The sequence below is a fragment of the Copidosoma floridanum genome, unplaced genomic scaffold (genome assembly GCF_036245765.1).
Source record: "Copidosoma floridanum isolate Cflo_tuat_1 unplaced genomic scaffold, Cflo_Japanese_pri ptg000013l, whole genome shotgun sequence".
Taxonomy (NCBI): Eukaryota; Metazoa; Arthropoda; class Insecta; order Hymenoptera; family Encyrtidae; genus Copidosoma; species Copidosoma floridanum.
In genome coordinates, this window is record NW_028321890.1 from 33,121,801 (window position 1) to 33,139,947 (window position 18,147).

An 18,147-nucleotide genomic window follows, 5' to 3' on the forward strand; every position below is an offset into this window, starting at 1 on the left:
AATGTATATAGGTGAACCGATAAATCGGGCGGTTGAACGAGAGAAGCCTGGGCTCGCGGCGCATGGCAAAGCTTAATAAACTTCCGACGCTCGCGTGCCCAGGAAGAATCCGAACGTGCAAACTTCATTAATTATACACGTACAGCCCCGCAAGAGTATAAGGAGTTTACCCGTTGCACAGCCACGGGAGAGTCCAATTATCCTTGGTGCGTTCAAGCGAACTGTATATATATATTTATATTATCGATCGACTCCTCGAAGATCGCCCCGGGGGTAGAACTCATCATTTTTTACACTTCGTTGTCGGCAAGAATCCTCTGTTCTTCGTCGGTGCTTATCTTGAGTTTGTCCGCCAGCAGCTTGGCCGTTTTCGACACCTGCGCACACCCAGTGGGGGAGGGAATAACGAGTAAGTAGTCGTGCTCAACGAATGGTCAACCCGTATACGTGCAAAATAGATAAAACACAAAATATTGTGTATACCTGAGCGTTGACCTCGACGAGGGCGGTCACGTCGTTCAGTACGTGTAGTATCTCGCGGGCGCGTCCGGGCTTGCCCTGGGCGTCCAGCACGACCGCGTAATTGACGAGCACGTGGGGCTCCTGCGGACCCAGCGAGTACGCCTTTTCAAGGGCCTTTTCAGCCCCCTCGAGGTCGCTCAGCCTCTTCAACGCCACTTTATCCAACACAGAGCACTTATAATTATAACGCACCGTCACTCCGTCTTTCTACGCTATTATAGACCCGGGGCTGGACATAATTACTTTGCAAATGCACGACGCGTCGTTCGAGTCTTTGTTATACCGCAAGCGACCAATTTTCGCTCTATTATTATTATTATTATTGTTGTTTTTTTTTTTTATTGGAAAAAGAAAGGGTGCAAAAAAAAAATGTCCATTCCCCGTTGAGAGTCAAAGGTATGTATGTATACAACTCACGGCCCAGCAGCAGGTAAGGCATGGCGTTGTCGGGGTCGGCGCTGACGGCACCGCACAGGTATATGGCCGCGGAAGCTGGCTGGCCCGTTGTCAAGAAGACAATGCCCAAGTTGCAAGCCGCCGGCAGAGCCAGAGGATTCAGGTAGTGGGCACGCTTCAAGCAAGTTATGGCCTGAGGATGAGTTAATCAATCAACAATTTCGTTATTATCAAAATACACCCAATTTTAAGAAGCTTTGTTTTTTTTTTTTTTTTCCCCGTTAAATTAGTTTGTTTGTTTGGATTTATTTGCCCGTACTGCTCGGAGTCTTCTCAGAGCACTTCACGAAAACACCGATGTATAGTAAACGTATCTTTCAACGAGAGATTTTATATTTTAGGCATGGATGGACGAGTCTTTTGTTTGTTGGTTTGAACCCTTGAAACAAAGTTGGCTTTGGAGTATTGTGTTGAAACTTTATTGAATCTTTTTCCTTATAATTAATCATTTGTCGTAAATGAAATTAAAAAAAATAATAATAATAATTTTTAACAAGTTTGGAGTGAAAAAAAAGTGTTAATAATAGAATTTTTTATTTCAATCTATCGCGACATTTCGGTACAACATTTTACGCACATTATTACTGCCGAAGAGCTAAAACTTTGTCACTTTGGTGTCAAGTTTCTCTTTCAAGTCCTTTACTATAGCGCTACAATCGAGCACTGCTCAGGTGATGAAAGGTGTTCTAGAATGTAGCGCGTCAAAGTACCTAAATGTACCAAGGTGTTTATACTTGAATGCATTGAAGAAGAAAAGAAAAAAAAAAAAAATTCAACAGTCGCCGAGCCAAGTCGTGAAATTTCACACAGTAGACCATCTGCTTTAAGTTCCCTATACATAAAATACAGAGGGACATTATACACGGGTAAACATTGATGTGTGAGACTTTAAGTATGCATTATCTTCTCATCTCCCGATATTTTGTAAAGTTTTCGTCACTTGGGTATACGCATGACAAATTTTCGAGCACAACGAATAACAAAATTGTGTATAAAAGTTAATTGTAAATTTATTGGTGGATTTTACCGGGAAATAAGAGCATAGCTGGCGGGATTTCCATAAATATGAATAAATCGTTTTGGCCGAGTGAGTACGTTCAAGGGGGATGAAACCCTAGACCATCGGCCCTCATTGCGCAACAAAAATGTTTTGATTGCCCGGAAAAACGAGAAAAATACAAGAAAAACTCATTTCGGGGAAAGGGAAAAGAACGATTTTCGTCTCGCATCGTAAACACGATAAATAAGAAATGTTACGGAAAAGACGAATCAACGAGGACTCCCCTCCCGAGTTATCAAAATCACTAGTCTATGATGCATACGTGTTGTATTTGTTTCAAAAATACTGGTATAAAGGTTATCTACTGGTGGATCCAGCTCAGTGACTCGTCTAATCGAAATACGTTTTTACGTGTACCAATACGTAGCACGAGTAGAGCCAAAAAGACTTACGGAAATGTACTTTTGCTTTCCAAAGAGGCACATGCCGATGTTGTTCCACACTGTCCATGACTCTTGCATCGTTGCAGCGGCTATCTTGTACTTGGAAAAGGCCACGTCGTACTCCCCGTTGGTCTGCAACAATGGATTACACAAGCCTTCGATATCCCCAAGATCGCAGAGTGTGATTTTTCGTTTGCACGAAGCAGAGAGACATAAGCTACAGGGTATATAATATATGGAGAAAGAAAGGGGAAACCTGTACGACGTAAGCCAGAGGGAGAATGGCCTTGGAATAATTGGGCGAGCGAGCGAGAGCCATGCCAAATTGCTGGAGGGCACGCTTGGTGTCGCCTAATCCCAGGTACAATTGGCCCAGTTCCGTCGCTATCTCCTCGTTTTCGGGCTCTGCCCTGCGATCATCGTTAATTTATCATTAAACGCATTATTACCGCAACCACCCACCTCGGGTGATAAAGGCACGCAGCCTTTTCCTCCCAAAGTTGCATTATATTATGTGTACACGTACTCGAAAGCTTCCTCGTAAACGACGATGGCGTCGTTGATGCGTCCTTCCGCGACGTAAATTTTGGCGAGAGCGACGTACGGCAGCCGTAGACGCGTCAGCTCCTTGGACCTTATCAACTGAGCCTTAGCGTCCTCGAGGCGTTTTATCTTGGTGTAGCACTCCCCTGCAACACGTACACGTATATACATTACATTAACACGAACACATCTTGGGATCTTCGTCTCGGAGAGATGTGTGATTAATTATATCGCTTGCATGGAGGGGAAGTTTATACCCAAGTAGTGGTGGATCTCCCAGTCGGGCGTTTTGCACATTTTTTCGGCCTCCAGATAGACGTCGATCGCCTTTTTATGGTCACCCAGGAGAAATCTTGCAAAAAAAAAAAATTGTACTCGCATTAATATATGCCACTGATACAAGCTGTCCTTATTTTTTATAGGTAGGTAAGTATAAGCATAACGTGATGTACATACGTACAATGATTTGGCTATCTGCTTGGCGTTGTTCACGTTCTTTGGATTGACCCAGTGCGCCTTTTGAAAACTGTCCAGTGAATCTTGTATTTTTCCTTCTCTCCGTAAAATCCAGCCCTTTTGTGCGCAAACAGACAATCAAACGAATGCAATGAATAAGGGGAAGAGAATAAAAAGAATGATATAATTTACCTTCAAATAGTTTGGGTACTCGGTTAGTCCACCCCACTCTTTCAGCTCGCTTTCGATCAGCATGTTGCACTTATCGAACTCGAGCCGCGAGTAAAATCGATACATGAGCCAATTGTATTTCTCGACGGGCCGGATTTCAAACGGATCTTGAATCAAACATTCATTTGGTTAAATGTCTTGGCCAAGGTGTGAGGAAAAATCATAAGCGCAGATGTTAACGTATGGCCCAACGAGACGGAAGTCTTTCGGTCTTGGGACTCGTTTCGGGTGAAAATCTGTGGCAAAAGATGTGCCAGTAGTGATAATACATGCCTCGGCGCGGCGGAGGGAGACATGGATGCAGGATAGGTAAAAGGTACACGTCACTTTTGTGGCCAACAAACGAACAAATCGTCCGAATCTGAAGCGAGTGTCAGGGTCAAGCGAGGGTGAATCCTCGGCGAAAGAGCCTCCAAAGCATCAAAGAGCGTTTCTGTTTTCAAAATCTTCACCGCTAAGAAATTTCTGGGTCCAAGTCGAAAAAAATTCAAATTCACTCAATGTGAAAAATATATACAAGTGCCAAAGCATGTAACGTATGGTATACAGCGTTATAAAGTATTCCACTTGTCCAACTCTTCAAAAGATGAGCTTGATAGTCTACCATGGGGATTATTCCTTCGTTAGGAGCGATCGCCGTTACATATTGGTGGTAAAACGTGTATTTTGTTGTACATCTGTGTTTATTTTTATTCTGTCGCCACTGCACAGTTACGTTTCACCGAGATGAGGCTGCCAGGTATAGCATCCCTCGCTATATACTCTAATTTTAAACGCTGATTGCCGCTTATGGGACCCCCCCCCTGCACCCGGGATTCCGTACAATCGCAAGCTTGCGGTCAAAACGGATCTTAAAAATTCATTTGGTTAAATTTCCCGACCGAGGCTTATATATATATATGTTAGAAGTGGTCCAACAAGACGAAGATTTAAGCTCAATCGGATATGTATGAATAGATAGAAAAAAAAAAAAAAAAAAGTTGTAAAGATGCTGTGTTTTGTTAATTGTCCTCGGTAAAATATTCGACACACTTACTCTTTTTCGATCTGTCTCTTCGAAAGCGCGGTCCACTTGGAGTTCCTGACTCTTCCTGGTGTATTCTGCCGTTACCCATTGCATTGTTATTTTCCATCCCGCTGGCAAGTAGAAGCTGCACTTTGTAGGTACTTACTCTTGATTAAAAGGCGAAAAAAAACAAACAAAAAAATCAAATGGAACCAGAACAATGCTTTTACTGTGCTGCGTTTGTTGTTGTCGCCGTCTTATTTTTTGTTGCCATGACAATAATACATGCCGACATGTAGTACCGCACTGGCAAAAGTAGGTAAGTTATACCAAAGAGCTTTTCCGCGTATAATCATTATTACTGGGGGGGGGGGGTGGAAGAGAAGGGTGTTTTATCAAACTCGTACTATATGCATACTTAACGTTTAAATAGCATGGCGAAATAATCACAGAACAAATGATTCATATTGCAGATTGATTTAAATGTCACAATTATAGACTTGGACTTTGGATTCGAAGCACTTTCAGACGAGCGAGTATTACATCTGTATTGTATGAAGAAAAACGAATTTTTTACCTTTTACCGACTGTGCCCTTACCATCGATTGGTCATTCAATGTAGAACGGAAGCACGTTTACCGACTGTGCCATTATCATCGATTGATTGCTAAATGTAAAATGGAAGCACATTTACCGACAGTGAGTATAAACAAATGTAATTAAAAAATTAACTAATAATCAACACGAAAAAAATTAATCATTTATTTTTCCATTATGTTAAATTACATTGTTTAGTAAAAATTTTATGAGATGCGCTACAGGTAGTCTATAAACCTTTTTAAATACTCCTAAAATCATAAAAATAAGTCAAGAAAAAAATACTAATTTAAATTAATTTTTTTTTAATTTTGAAATGTGGCTACCGCAATATCTGCCACCTGTTGACAACGGAATGTTGTAAGTATAAGTGCCATAAAATAAACCAAAAATCCGAGCACGAACGGAAACGGAGAGCCACAATTGTGCCACAAACGCCTACAACAACGTTACTATAAGTAAGTTACAAGTGTTACAACGGAGCTCGGGAGCTGAGATCTGAATCGTCTGATTCAGACAGTCGATATCCTGATTCTGAATCCTGAGTTACTCAGGCTGAGTACCATTCGAGATTGACCGTCATGTGTAGTCACGTTACGGTATTATTTTATGTACTGTCTGTACTGATTACTGATGTACTGTCGTACTGTACACGTACACTCTACTCTAGTAAAACGTACAATGTACAATCACATAAATATGTCTATATTATAGTGTGCACTCTGCTCCCCGATCGGAAATTGACTCTACGGCAAGTATATGGACCTTACATTTTGCCGAAAAGTAAGTATACGGACCTCTTCCGCCGTCTTGAAGGGACCTTAATGTGGTGTTACCAGGTAACTTTCCTGGCAGTTTCCATTTGCTCGAAGCACTATGGACCGTATACGTACCATAAAGTACCCGTACATGGCCCGGAAGCATGAAAAAATATGCTAGTCAAAAGATTAGTTACAACAAATTAGCACATCAGACCCTCAAAAGCGCTCAAAGTAGGAAAATAATGTAGTAAGGGATGACTTAATGGAAATAAGTATACTAATTTAAAAAAAGAATAGATTTATCATATAAAAAAATGTAATTATTATGTAAAAATTCATTTTGCTCATTTTTTTTTTTCTACATGTACAACTACGCGTTTACGCATTTTCAAAGGAAAGTTTTAAGCTACAAAAGACTAACTGAGTTGGGAAAGAATAGCTAAGGTTATATTGTCATCTCCTCAAAAACATGTTATTGAAAGGCTTTTATCGTATTAAAATCGTTGAACGTGTAAAAAAAGTAAAAATAGAATTGCACCTCATACGGCCTGTGTTATTTTTCCCCCAAGTGACTATGTATACCGCGAGAGTCACGTGACCTTTTGGAATCCCAATACATCAATAAACATTAGCAACATACACACAACGCGACGTGTTTATACTTTTTCGGAGCAATCTAACCTCTACCTACGTATCAAATCATGATTAAGGGCCATGTACGGTCAGTTCATGGGCACTATATAGTCGTTAGACTATAAGTTTCACACATACTGACCGGAAAGGGACCTGGTAACACGACCCATACGCATAGCCCATACGGCCCGTGAAGATTCTTTCCGGTAAATATAAGCGGGCCGTATACTACCTTCCGGCGTACGGAATCTTTTTCCGATCGGGTCAGGATCGGGATATTCGGGATTAGATCAGAGTCAGATTAGATCTTCAGACATTCAGACGGAGTGTCGTAAGTATACGTGCAATTGATAGCAGGTATTGTAATGAAAAACGAGGTTGAGGAATGAGGACTTGAGGTATTTCCGTGAATTCCGTGTGAGAAGGATTATTGGCCTAGTGAGCTGTGCGTTGTGTTGCATGTGTATTACCTACACATTCACTGACAGCAGACTAGCAGAGCTAAAAGCAAAGATGAGAGATAGCTAAGTATACTACTCATGTCTACTAAAAGTGCTAAGACTGCTGCTAAGACCTCGACAGGCCTTGCCTTATACAGTATAAGTTATACTTGCGTGAATTGCGTGAGAAAAAACGTCAACTACCTTAAAATGAAAAACTACTACTTACAAATAACAAGTAAACTAAGTACTTTTCTATAAGAGTATATAATCTTTGAGAATTCAGCAGGCCTCATGTGTCGTCGTCGTTATCTTTACAGGTACGAAGCGAATATAGGTGAGGAGAAGAGGAAATAAGAGTGGGTGTCTCTGGGCGACGTTCTAATTGTCATCCACGTACCCTATATCTAACGAGATAAGGCATTGTTATTGAAATTATTATGTATTTACAGTATAACCAGAGAAGCTATAGTATTCGTGTGCTGATACTGTGGTGATTCGTGTGCTGATAGTATAGTGTCCGTGATAGATTAGAAAAGAGTGACGTTCTATTGTAAGGAAAAAAAAAAAGAGAGGGTGGCGAGCGCGCGTGTGAGCAACACCGATACAACACACCTGTGTCCTTGTATTGCTCGTTGTGAGAGGTGAAAATACCTGAATAGTAATAGGAGCTTGCTACTTATTTGCTGTAGCTGCTGTGTCAGTTAGTCTGTGTAGTGTTTTTTTATCATCAGTTTAACGTGCAAGTATTTTCATTGTCGCTTTTCGACATTTCTGGTATATACGACATGTTGAACTGAGCATGATAATCGGGTTCGCAATACGGTTGAGTCTTTAAATCAAGTTAAAGAGGAAAAAGAGGGTAGATGGTGCTTTTAATTAGATCTGCATGGTTACATTTTTTTTAAGCTGATTACAATGGCCATTCCACCACTGGTTAGCTCGACGCCACCACCACTGGACAATTTTGGAGAGTCTGATGATGATGAGTTTGGAGACTTTACAGCTGCTGGTATTGATGGTGAGAAACAATTTAAATGTTATAGTTACATTTGTGTGTCTTTATTCAAAATTGTGTTGATTTTTCTAGGCCTGTCAGTGGCATCGGATTCCCCACGAAAGCTGGCTACCCCAATGCTGACACCAACACCATCAGAGTGTGGTACACCAAATGTTAATGGAGTATCTAGCTCTTCTCCAGTACAGGTGACATTAGTCAAAACTAAAGATGTTATCAGAAAAACAATGGTTGACGGTATTTTGACTGTTGAAAAGCTCAATGACATAGTGAGCCATATTAATCTAGATGATAGGACAGACAGTGGTAGCATTAAGAGCAGTGGCTTTGATCGTGACAGTTTATCTCGCAATAGTGATATAGATTTGCCTGACAGTGAAAACGTGAAAAATGTGAAAAGCAATAGTGATAGTTTTAGCAATCTGCAAGATGGCTTTGAGGAGAAAAGTACCAACAATAACGATGTAGTTAGTAGTAATAATAGTAGTTTAGATGATAGTGGAAAAACAGGAAGTGAGCTGGAGGATTCACTGAGCAACCTGGAGATCAACGACGATCCTGAACCACTTAGTTTGATATTGGATGATCCAAAAAGCATTTCAGATATACAGCAGACTTTAGAGGATGATTTTTATGATTACGAGTATTACAAGGATAGTTCTGCTAGAACTAGAACAGATGTTGACTTGACACTTGATTTGGAAAAAATTCCTCGAGAATTAAAAGTACAAAACGATGTATTCACTAAAGATTTATCTCCTATTGACGAAAGTAATAAAAATAATGATAATTCATTATTTGTTGGTGACAAAGAAGAAACAATGGATGCTGATTCTTCTATTCAACGTCACATTCTTCATAATTATCAAGAAAAAAAATCTGAAATCTTAGAGTTTCCAATTAAAGAAACAAAAATAAATAACAATGAAAGTGGAATTTTTACAAATTATCAGTTTGGTACATTATTAAGAGACACAGTCATTAATGACATTAACTATGGTGATGATGATGGAATTTCTGAAAGTAAAAAAATAAACAATTTTGATAATTTTAGCTTGAGTGTTGATGATGTAACAGAAAAAGAATCCAATCTTGTTTGTAAGTTTGTGAATAATAATGGCTTTGATAATTCAGATAGAGAATACATGTTAGATGAAAATTTAGATAGTTTACAACAATCAAAAGACAATTTCATTGATCTAAAGACTGCTGATATTGTTCAAGAAGGTAGCCCAAATTCTCCAAATGCCAACAAAACGGAATACTCGTTTAGCAATGAAATTGGTATTTTTGAAAACGATGTACAAGAAAATAGTTTTATCCTTAGTAAAGAAATCGACTGTGATTTTTCCGACTTTCAAAAAAATGTTTATCAAGGGGCGATCTTTCAAAATGGCATTACCAGTGCAGACGACGTCAGTTCAACACCAAAACAAAACGATGACAAATTAGTACATTCCGTCAACGATGATTACGACGTCGATTTTCAGTCGTCACTGCCTCCTTACGAAAAAGTACTTTGCGTCAATGAGAAGACGTCAAACGGCAAAGTCGAAAACACCCTGTCAGAAGGCAAGTCAAAAAAAGAAGAAATGTCTGAAAGCGTTCAGTCGTCGTCATACAACGATATTGACGACGATTTTGCTGATTTTGCTGATTTTGCAAGCGTACCCGTTGAACCCGTTAACAAAAATGTAGAACTTGAACAATTAGACGTTGAAGAGCTGAAAACTTGCAGAAATTTTGATGATGAGGCGGTCAATGAATTCGGTGATTTTGCCGACTTTGAATCGTCTGTACCTGTACTCGACCAACCAGCTATTAGTTTAAAAGAATCTATATGCCGAATAGAAAATAAAAACGTAAGTTTGAGTATCAATTTTTTTTTTAACACAAGTTGAATTTTTTGTTTGAATATTTACTCTATGTCTAGTCTTTAGTAAATTCTGGTTTACCGTTCTCACTAAGTCGTGATAGTTATCATAAAAAACTCATGAGGTACTTTAAAAAATATATTTAAATAGCCTTAACTAATTTGCAGGCCGCAAATAAAATTGAAGATATAGTTACAAACATGTTTCCATCATGCATCGAAAGTCCAGAAGTCGATTTGCAACCATTGATAGTTAGGAACGATAAAACATGGAAAAATTTAAAAAGCGTTGAGGAAACTAATGCACTAAGTTATCAATGGTCAAATAGTAGTAGCAATAATGCACTTTTGAACGCTTTGGGCATTGACTCACGTAATATAGTAAGTATAGACTCCGAAAATTCTAGTACTTGACTTGCACACTTTAAAGTACTCAACATTGATGAAAATTAGTAGTTGATTATAAATAAAATTCACTCACCTTAATATGTTTACTGTAAGAATAACTTTATTTATTTATATTGTAATCATAATTGAAGTTTCCTATTTTCTAGTTATTTGGACCAAGATGGAATCCAAACATTCCAAGATTTGCAGCTAATTTAGGTTTTTCACCATTAGAGCCAGTTAAAGCTTCTTTAGATACGCCGCAAACATCCTCATCAAATTTTAACAAAACGCAGAATTCTACAATCACAGAAGTATGTAAATTGTTAAACAAAATTTAATTAAATAAGTACCACTTTACCAAGCATGTTTTAATGAACTTATTGTGATGTAGGATGTGCCTGCTGCACAATTCGATTGGAACAGTTCAGGGCTAGTGAATCCTTTAGATGAAAGTAAGTACATTTCACAAAAAAGAAGTTTGTCTATACATATAGTCCTAGTGGTTCCAAAAAAATTATAATTATGCATCATTTCTTCAATTAATTAGTTTGATTACTGCTTGATTTTTCTTTTATGTAAGCCTTTCTAGTATACTTGCTCCTATATGTTTTATTGGTGTTTGTTTGTTTGTTTGTCAATGGTGTTGGCTTTGGGTCGTTTTTAAAAAAAACGTAATTAAAAATACAGGTGGCGGATTATCTGCACTTCTACCACTGGACTTATTATACCCATTTGATCCTTTACTAACATCCCATTGTTCCGCTCGTTCCGAATCCTATCATCATGCTGCTTCTGCCAGGAGCTCCAAATACAATTGTAAGTAATACAAGCTAGTTTTTTTATATAACAATAATAGTGCGACAATTGTAGTTTTAAATACGTCTGCTTTTACAAGATTACTAACGATTTTTACTGATACAAGTAGTAGGTGATTGGTTATATTTTTTTGGCAATGGGCCATTAGTTAAAAAATTTTTAATTTCAGTTAATAGTTTTTAACATATTATTTATTTTAATTGCAGAATTTTTGTAAATAATTGAAAAAACATGTCAGCTTTAATTAGTTTTCAGTATTGAGCCAATATGTAGTTGAGATATATAAAAAAAAATCGGTTTATTTTTTCTTTATAGATTTTACTGAAACTAGTTCCTCTCAAAACTCAAAGCCATTACAACCAGCGAGCAACCGGCAAAGTAGTAACAGTCCACCTAAGCCTCAAAAACAACATCCAACATCTCGAATCATTGAACCATTACCTGGACCAAGCGCTATAGACTGGAAAAAATCTGAAGTAGAACAAAGAACAAAGAATGAAACGCAAAAGACTTCAAAAATCGCTCAGAATAATAATAAATCGTTCCTAGCTAGCAGTAGTAGCACAAGTAGCAAGTCAGAATCCAAAAGAGTTGAGTGTGATGGTAGAACTGATCCCCAGCGTCACGAATTACAACAAAAGTCTTCGTTAAACAAGCAGGAGTACGTGCAAAATCCAGAGAACGTTGTGCTGGATAGATATGGCAGACCAATGACTGTAAGGCCAGAAACAATAAAAGTTTTGAAGCAACTGCCAGATTTATCATTCCTAAGTGCAAGAACGCTGCTGTATAATCCTGAGCACAAGCAATTTGTTCCGGATTTAGGTGCTATGATAAATAAAAAAATGCCTGGCTGAGTAACAATGGTCTGAATACACGTTTAAAAGGGTAAGAATAGTTAATTTCAAATAAGGGCTTTTTTTTTTACAGGTTGACCATTCAACCCTTTTGATTAGATATACACTTACTTTGTAGGAGTGATAGAGCTATTTTTGTTAATGATAAAAAAACTGTTTTTTTCGGATTGAAATATAAGTTTTATTAACATTAAGAACACATTAAAAGATGCATTATACTTTAAAAAAATTGTGCAAAATTATCAACTTTTTTTTTTTTTGCAATCAATTATAGTTAATTATTGTTGTACAGTTAAAATTAGCTTATTTTGAATTTACGTACTACACCAATATTTCGTCAATAAAATAATACTTAATTCTGATAACTATCATTGTTTATTTTTTATTCATATTTATTGAGAAATATACATTTTTAACCCATACTTTTTGTTGTAAAAAAGTTACTATTAACTATTAACGTTTGTTAATTGCCCTTAAAAATCTATACAATCAAAAAAATATAAATCTGCCAACTTAAAAATTTGTATTCAGACTATTAGGTGTACTGCTCTTCCAACTTAAAAAGTAAACTTGAAATGTCACACTAAAAATATTTTAAAATCATTAACTTTTGAGTTTTCACGTAGAAATATATTTGACATTCCACTACAAAGAGCTGAGTGAACGTTTGTGATTCTTACTATGCAATTGACAAAAATTTTTTCAATTTCTAAGACTTAAAATTTTCAAGCATAATAAAAAAAAATGTTATTGTGCATAGGTTAATTTTTGTCAATTTTAGATGTAAAAAAGATTTTTGTACGTTATACTCATAATTTACCTGTAGATAGCATTAATAGACTACAAAGTGGACGATTACAGAAAAATTTATCACATTTTGTGGAACTTATTTCCCTGTTATGTGATGAATGAAAGTCAATAGGATTCTAAATAACTATTTCTCCAGTCTTTTAAGGTCTTATTTATGGATAATTATATCAATACTTACGATTAGCAGTACAGGGAAATTCAAAATTGTATCTTTTCATGATTTTAATTTTGGTCCATGCTCTAGTCTACAAAAGTTTTGTATAACACTAAGTATGTTGTAAAAGTATTGTTTATGTAACAAAAAAAGTTATATGAATATTATAGTTATTGTTGATCATTTGCTGGTGATAAAGAAAAAGTATCTTACTGATAACTTTACGGGTCTTTCTTTGGGTAGTTCATTGTGTATATTTTATTAAGTTTTAAGCACCAATTTTTATGCTTCTCTTATATATTTATCTAATTTTAAAAACACGAAAAAAAATTGAATTTTAATTGAATTATGTTTATTGTAATTAATGCAGATATTATTGATTGCATCGTATTGATTACCGTGATGTACCATATAGTTGCTTAAATGAGAGTGTATGTACTGTTAATTAAATAATGTGCGGTTTCATGTAAATTTGGAGTTTACCACGTTAAATTAATTATAATAAATATGTTCAGTGACTTATTGAAGAATAATTGTGTATATGAAGAAAATTTCATTATGTCAAATAGCTTTACAAAATAGTTAATCACTTGTACACCATAATATTCTTAATATTCCATAGTATCAACAAACTGAGCCATTTTTCAATTCGTGCATGTATGTACTACAGTACCTCATTTTATTAATATTATGTATTTTAAATTTTTTATTCCATTGTACAGCATGAATATAATATGTAGTGAGTCAGCTGACTTGAAAAGTGAGTTTAAAATTTTCAATGAGTCACTTATCAGTATGTGTGTAACCTTTTAAAGGGTCCGATATTAAGAAGTATATAAAAGTACTTAAATGAGTCAACTACATTTGCAATTATTAATAACTGCTGAATATGTTAAGTTTGTTATTTATAAATGATGACATTGTAATATGTATATACATATATTATGTAAAATATTGTGGATATTATAAATATAGAAAAAGTATTTAAATATTTTAAAATCTCTGTTTCTTTTCTATTCATTTTTCAAAAAATACCAAGAGGAAAGAAATGGTCAAACATTACTTATGACCTAAAATAGTGCTAAAGTCGACGTCTTCATAAAGTTGTGATACTAAATATAGTAATATGAATATAAATATAGATTATCTGTTAAAGAGAAATTCTTTGGTATATAATGTCGATACAAATATCAATTAACTGAAAAAAGTTAAGTATTCGTCACGAGTCAAGAAAAGGATCAAAATCATAATGGTCACACGAATTGATATTCGATAGTTTGTTTTAGATACATCATTTTTATACAAAAATTTTATCATTTATTTATCCACAATTATGTTATATCCCCTTAAATTTAATGTGATCTGATATATAGAATGCAACTGTGACAGCGCGCTTTTTTCGTGTTGTTCAACCAATTATTTGACAAATTTTATATAAAATATTGTATAAACATAAATCTTATAAGTACAATGATATTATTCATATAATCTCTCGAAATTCAAATGTTCTCTTAGGAATTTTTTGCCCCCCCTCTTCCTCCCATCAAGAGAGAGAAAGAGACGACCAGAAAATCGTGAAATTTGTGAATGTGTCAAATGCGAAAAAAATCTCAAATATCTCAAGTTTAAATGGTAAAGGACAAATGATGCTGGCCGAGGTGTGAATTGTCTTTTACCTGTGCTATGCATTATTTAGACGTTTCCTTGTTAGTACCGGTAACACTTTTTATTTATTAATTTATGGAACATTTCATGTGCCTCACATCAATTTCTTAACCTAAAAGTTTTGATCTAGTATCTCTGTCTTTCTACAGTTCTGAAAAAAAAGTGAAAAGCGTGTCTGTAATAGACGTACAGCGACATTACGAAATCACTGGACGAGTGGATTAACGTTGAAACTTAACATTTCCATGAATTTTTTTGTCATTGCAGAAGATTGACCCAGGAGCCTGACACTCCAATAACTGCCACGACCCTCAAAACGCAGTTGTCAATAGCTGTCAAGCAATTTTTAGGGACTGAAGGTGCTGCAAGTAGGGTTGATATACTCAAGTACAATCCTACAGAGAAGAGATTTGTGTTACGTTGTAGTTCTGACAGCTACGTAAGACTGAGAGCTGCTCTGACAGTAGCCAATTCTTTTGAAGGAGACCCTTGCAGTTATAACGTGCACAGAGTATCTCCAAACTTATTGTCTTTTACTGCAGATAGTAGGACATTTGACCATTGAACTGGTAAGTTTATTAATAATACTATGTTTAGAATTATATTGGGTCATATTATTGCAACTAGTAATTATTTTATACTTGTAAACTAAATACTAAAACACATTTTAAAATGATGCTTTTATTGAAACCTGGAACTGACTAAAAGCATTTTTATTTAGGACAGCCATGTCTATAATCAGAAAAGAAGGAAAAAATACAATCATCTTTGCCACACGAGAAGATCATGCAACACCTAGTAAGGTGAAGTTACCAGAACCAGAACCAAGCCCAGGTCTACTTCTACCTAATGGAGAAATCAACTGGAACTGTCCATGTCTTGGAGGAATGGCTACTGGCCCCTGTGGTGTTGAATTTAGAGAAGCATTTTCTTGCTTCCACTCTTCTACTTCGGAGCCAAAGGGGTCAGAGTGTTTTGAAGCATTCAAAACAATGCAAAGTTGTATGGTGAAATATCCATCAATTTACAACAAAGATCCAGAAATAGAAGAAATTGAAAAGGAAGAAGAAGAAGAAGAAGAGTTGGCCAAAAATGAGAGTCTAAAGGAAATGTCGAATAAAAAAGTCAATAGTAACCCAGCCAGTCAAACTGTCTCAAGTAATGAAAAAGAGGTTGTTAAAGCATCGTGAGTTCTATTTGTCAATAAGTTAAGGTTCTACAGTGATAATGTCCTGTTGTTAATATTTTCTATTGTAAATTTTTTATCATTTTTGTGATGCATCTTATGTACAATGTTGATCACACAATCATCAAGTAGACACTCAAAAAAAAAATTTACAAATAGATAAATGTAGCAATAATTTCTTATTTGTAAAAATACATTTTGCAATAAAAGGATTTTTATCTGTTGTATGTAAAATTAAGGTTTTATTTTCTGAGAGAAGAATTAACAAGTAGATATTGATGAAACTTTCTATACCAATAACCCATTGTGTATTTTTGAGCTATAAAGCAATGCCTATGAGGCTTGCAATTAATGAAGTTAAGTATATCCGCAGTTATGGAGGGAAATTTGTTTCACGAGTAAAAATTATTTATTTACTTATGCGTGAAAAATTTCTCGAATCGTAAGACTTCAAAGAATTTAAAATTCCAGTGTTAATTAAAATCGGATTATTAGTTTATTTAATCATTGTGTTAAAATCGGTCAAAGAGCATAAAGTTGTTTTTTAAACATCACCTGGAAGCTTTTATGCGGTGCGTTTTACATGAAATATTTTTTTTTACTGCGGTTTATCGTTGCGGGTCACTCGCGATCGATTTGCGGAAATCGAGTAAACCGGGCGATACTCATATTTCAAGCATATAGAAAAAATGACTGGGTAGATAACTGGAAAATATATTTACTTTTATGTTGCAACAAAGATGAATTTAAATGCATTCCTGGATAATTTTAAATACAAAAACAAGGAAAAATTGGATTATTAGCAACAAAAGTGACCACTACCCACAAGTAACTGTCTGATTTTCGAGGTATTTTTGAAGAGGTTTTGCTTTACCAAGTATTCTCGGACAATTTTTTTCATTTGATGAGACGATTTGATAATATTGATTCATCTGGTATAAGTCATATAATTAAAACTCAAAAGGTTTTGCTATTGTTAAAAAAAAAGGTATCAATGCATTGAGTATAAATGAAGTGAATTGTTACATTTCATAGGAAACCAAAAAAATGTGAGGTATTAACAATATTTGAAAATTTAACAAATATGACTAGTTTACGTTGGACTAGGGTTTCCTGTAATTTGTCCAATTTTAATGCGATTAACGCGTGTCGTTTATTTGGTGATAAGATAAACGCGCCCGATCGTTATTGAAATCAAGAAAAAAAAAAAAAAAAAAAAAAAAGATGTATTACACACGATGTTCAACGTGTTACTCCGAATAATCTAGTTCCAGGTTCAATCTAGTTCTCTCGATGTTAGTCATCAAATGAAATAAAGGGGAAAAATATCACCTGCACTTCCTGCCAGCCGACTCGAACGCGGTATATAATATTATTATTGCGAGTGTGACGGTCAATGCAAATCAGCTATTCCAGCAATTCAGCTGTCAGTGCTGTCACTCAGTCTGACAGAGACATGACAGAGACTCTGCTAGTCTGCTGTGGACTCATCCACGGAGGCACAGACCTATTGTAAGTCAATATAGTGATCACGGATTCATTGCTGCAGGCGGGAATATATGGCAAAATTAGCAGAATTACCTGCGATTACGGATAAAATTATACATGGGGTAAATGACCCAATTACTGCGCACTGAAATTTTTGATTGTAGTAAATTTCTCATTTCTCAATGTTTTTCGATGTAAATTGAACCAGTTTTACTTAATCTTTATCTGCAGCATCTTGTGCGATTAAAACGACAAACATTTTTCTGTTAAGTAACTTTTTTTTTTTTTAAAATAATTGTTTTAGTGCTGATATCACTTGCTGGTATTACTGCGCACGGTTATAAAATTAGCACCAGTCGCTGCGCCCCCAATTACTGCGCGGGTATTTCCCATAAGGTTTTCATGCTGAAGCCATAGAGACCCAATTGCTGCGCACCAATCACTACGCACGACTACAAAGTTTTGTAGGTTAGATTCGTTTAGAGTCACTCAGTTAAACAATTATAAATGTCATAATGTAAAGTATGATTCTGGATTGAACGTTATTAATGTCCGTACGTGTTACAATATCCAAGCACCCAAATTTTTCAGTCTGTTTTTCTTATTTTCAGTTACCGTCGAGTGCGCAGTAATTGGGTCATTTACCCCTAGTATATTATGTATGCTTCTTTCTTTTGTCGCACGAGACTGATCGAAACAAAAAGAGAAAAGGGACAATTTTCTTTTTTATGTAGGTACTTATGCTGCAGTTCACTAGTCCAGGCAAACATCAGTGATCAACCGATCACACCATTGATATGTG

The 18,147-nt window shown here is 35.9% G+C and overlaps 4 protein-coding genes across 6 annotated transcripts; 3 read left to right on the forward strand and 1 right to left on the reverse strand.

The window, feature by feature from the left end:
- Positions 1 to 268: 268 nt before the first annotated feature.
- On the reverse strand, positions 269 to 4,868 carry BBS4 (Bardet-Biedl syndrome 4). Its single transcript, XM_014350397.2, has 10 exons — positions 4,688 to 4,868; positions 3,613 to 3,758; positions 3,425 to 3,537; positions 3,222 to 3,316; positions 2,948 to 3,110; positions 2,678 to 2,831; positions 2,431 to 2,553; positions 940 to 1,111; positions 484 to 677; positions 269 to 377 (listed from the first exon to the last, which is right to left on the reverse strand). Exons 1-10 carry the CDS (start codon positions 4,782 to 4,784, stop codon positions 291 to 293), a joined length of 1,344 nt encoding a protein of 447 aa, XP_014205883.2. The 5' UTR covers positions 4,785 to 4,868; the 3' UTR covers positions 269 to 290.
- Positions 4,869 to 6,923: 2,055 nt separating this feature from the next.
- On the forward strand, positions 6,924 to 13,957 carry Afti (aftiphilin). Of its 2 annotated transcripts, XM_089591414.1 has the most exons (8): positions 6,924 to 7,326; positions 7,409 to 8,109; positions 8,179 to 9,968; positions 10,148 to 10,360; positions 10,534 to 10,680; positions 10,761 to 10,821; positions 11,057 to 11,185; positions 11,501 to 13,957. In XM_089591414.1, the coding sequence occupies exons 2-8, from the start codon at positions 8,007 to 8,009 to the stop codon at positions 12,040 to 12,042; spliced, it is 2,985 nt and encodes a 994-aa protein (XP_089447540.1). In that variant the 5' UTR covers positions 6,924 to 7,326; positions 7,409 to 8,006; the 3' UTR covers positions 12,043 to 13,957. The 2 variants fall into 2 exon arrangements, with proteins under 2 accessions (XP_089447540.1, XP_014205827.2); XM_014350341.2 differs by lacking the exon at positions 11,057 to 11,185 and having other exon boundaries at positions 6,924 to 8,109.
- A 614-nt stretch (positions 13,958 to 14,571) lies between these two features.
- On the forward strand, positions 14,572 to 15,485 carry LOC106637605 (ribonuclease P protein subunit p14). Of its 2 annotated transcripts, XM_023389529.2 has the most exons (3): positions 14,572 to 14,712; positions 14,939 to 15,240; positions 15,398 to 15,485. In XM_023389529.2, the coding sequence occupies exons 1-2, from the start codon at positions 14,690 to 14,692 to the stop codon at positions 15,234 to 15,236; spliced, it is 321 nt and encodes a 106-aa protein (XP_023245297.1). In that variant the 5' UTR covers positions 14,572 to 14,689; the 3' UTR covers positions 15,237 to 15,240; positions 15,398 to 15,485. The 2 variants fall into 2 exon arrangements, with proteins under 2 accessions (XP_023245297.1, XP_089447217.1); XM_089591091.1 differs by lacking the exon at positions 15,398 to 15,485 and having other exon boundaries at positions 14,572 to 14,722; positions 14,952 to 15,236.
- LOC149375028 (mitochondrial intermembrane space import and assembly protein 40-B) lies at positions 15,400 to 16,021 on the forward strand. Its single transcript, XM_089591090.1, has one exon. The coding sequence runs from the start codon at positions 15,400 to 15,402 to the stop codon at positions 15,859 to 15,861; it is 462 nt and encodes a 153-aa protein (XP_089447216.1). The 3' UTR covers positions 15,862 to 16,021.
- The last annotated feature ends 2,126 nt before the right edge of the window (positions 16,022 to 18,147 follow it).

What these genes read in the sequence shown, in the direction of transcription:
- BBS4 (XM_014350397.2), bottom strand. Translation starts at nt 4,784, where the DNA reads ATGGAAAATAACAATGCAATGGGTAACGGCAGAATACACCAGGAAGAG. An exon ending in GTTTACGAGGAAGCTTTCGA is followed by an intron (nt 2,832 to 2,947) that starts GTACGTGTACAC and finishes CGATGATCGCAG; the next exon opens with GGCAGAGCCCGAAAACGAGG. An exon ending in TCGTCGAGGTCAACGCTCAG is followed by an intron (nt 378 to 483) that starts GTATACACAATA and finishes GGGTGTGCGCAG; the next exon opens with GTGTCGAAAACGGCCAAGCT.
- Afti (XM_089591414.1), top strand. Translation starts at nt 8,007, where the DNA reads ATGGCCATTCCACCACTGGTTAGCTCGACGCCACCACCACTGGACAAT. An exon ending in GCCGAATAGAAAATAAAAAC is followed by an intron (nt 9,969 to 10,147) that starts GTAAGTTTGAGT and finishes ACTAATTTGCAG; the next exon opens with GCCGCAAATAAAATTGAAGA. An exon ending in AGAATTCTACAATCACAGAA is followed by an intron (nt 10,681 to 10,760) that starts GTATGTAAATTG and finishes ATTGTGATGTAG; the next exon opens with GATGTGCCTGCTGCACAATT.
- LOC106637605 (XM_023389529.2), top strand. Translation starts at nt 14,690, where the DNA reads ATGCATTATTTAGACGTTTCCTT. An exon ending in CATTATTTAGACGTTTCCTT is followed by an intron (nt 14,713 to 14,938) that starts GTTAGTACCGGT and finishes TTGTCATTGCAG; the next exon opens with AAGATTGACCCAGGAGCCTG.
- LOC149375028 (XM_089591090.1), top strand. Translation starts at nt 15,400, where the DNA reads ATGTCTATAATCAGAAAAGAAGGAAAAAATACAATCATCTTTGCCACA.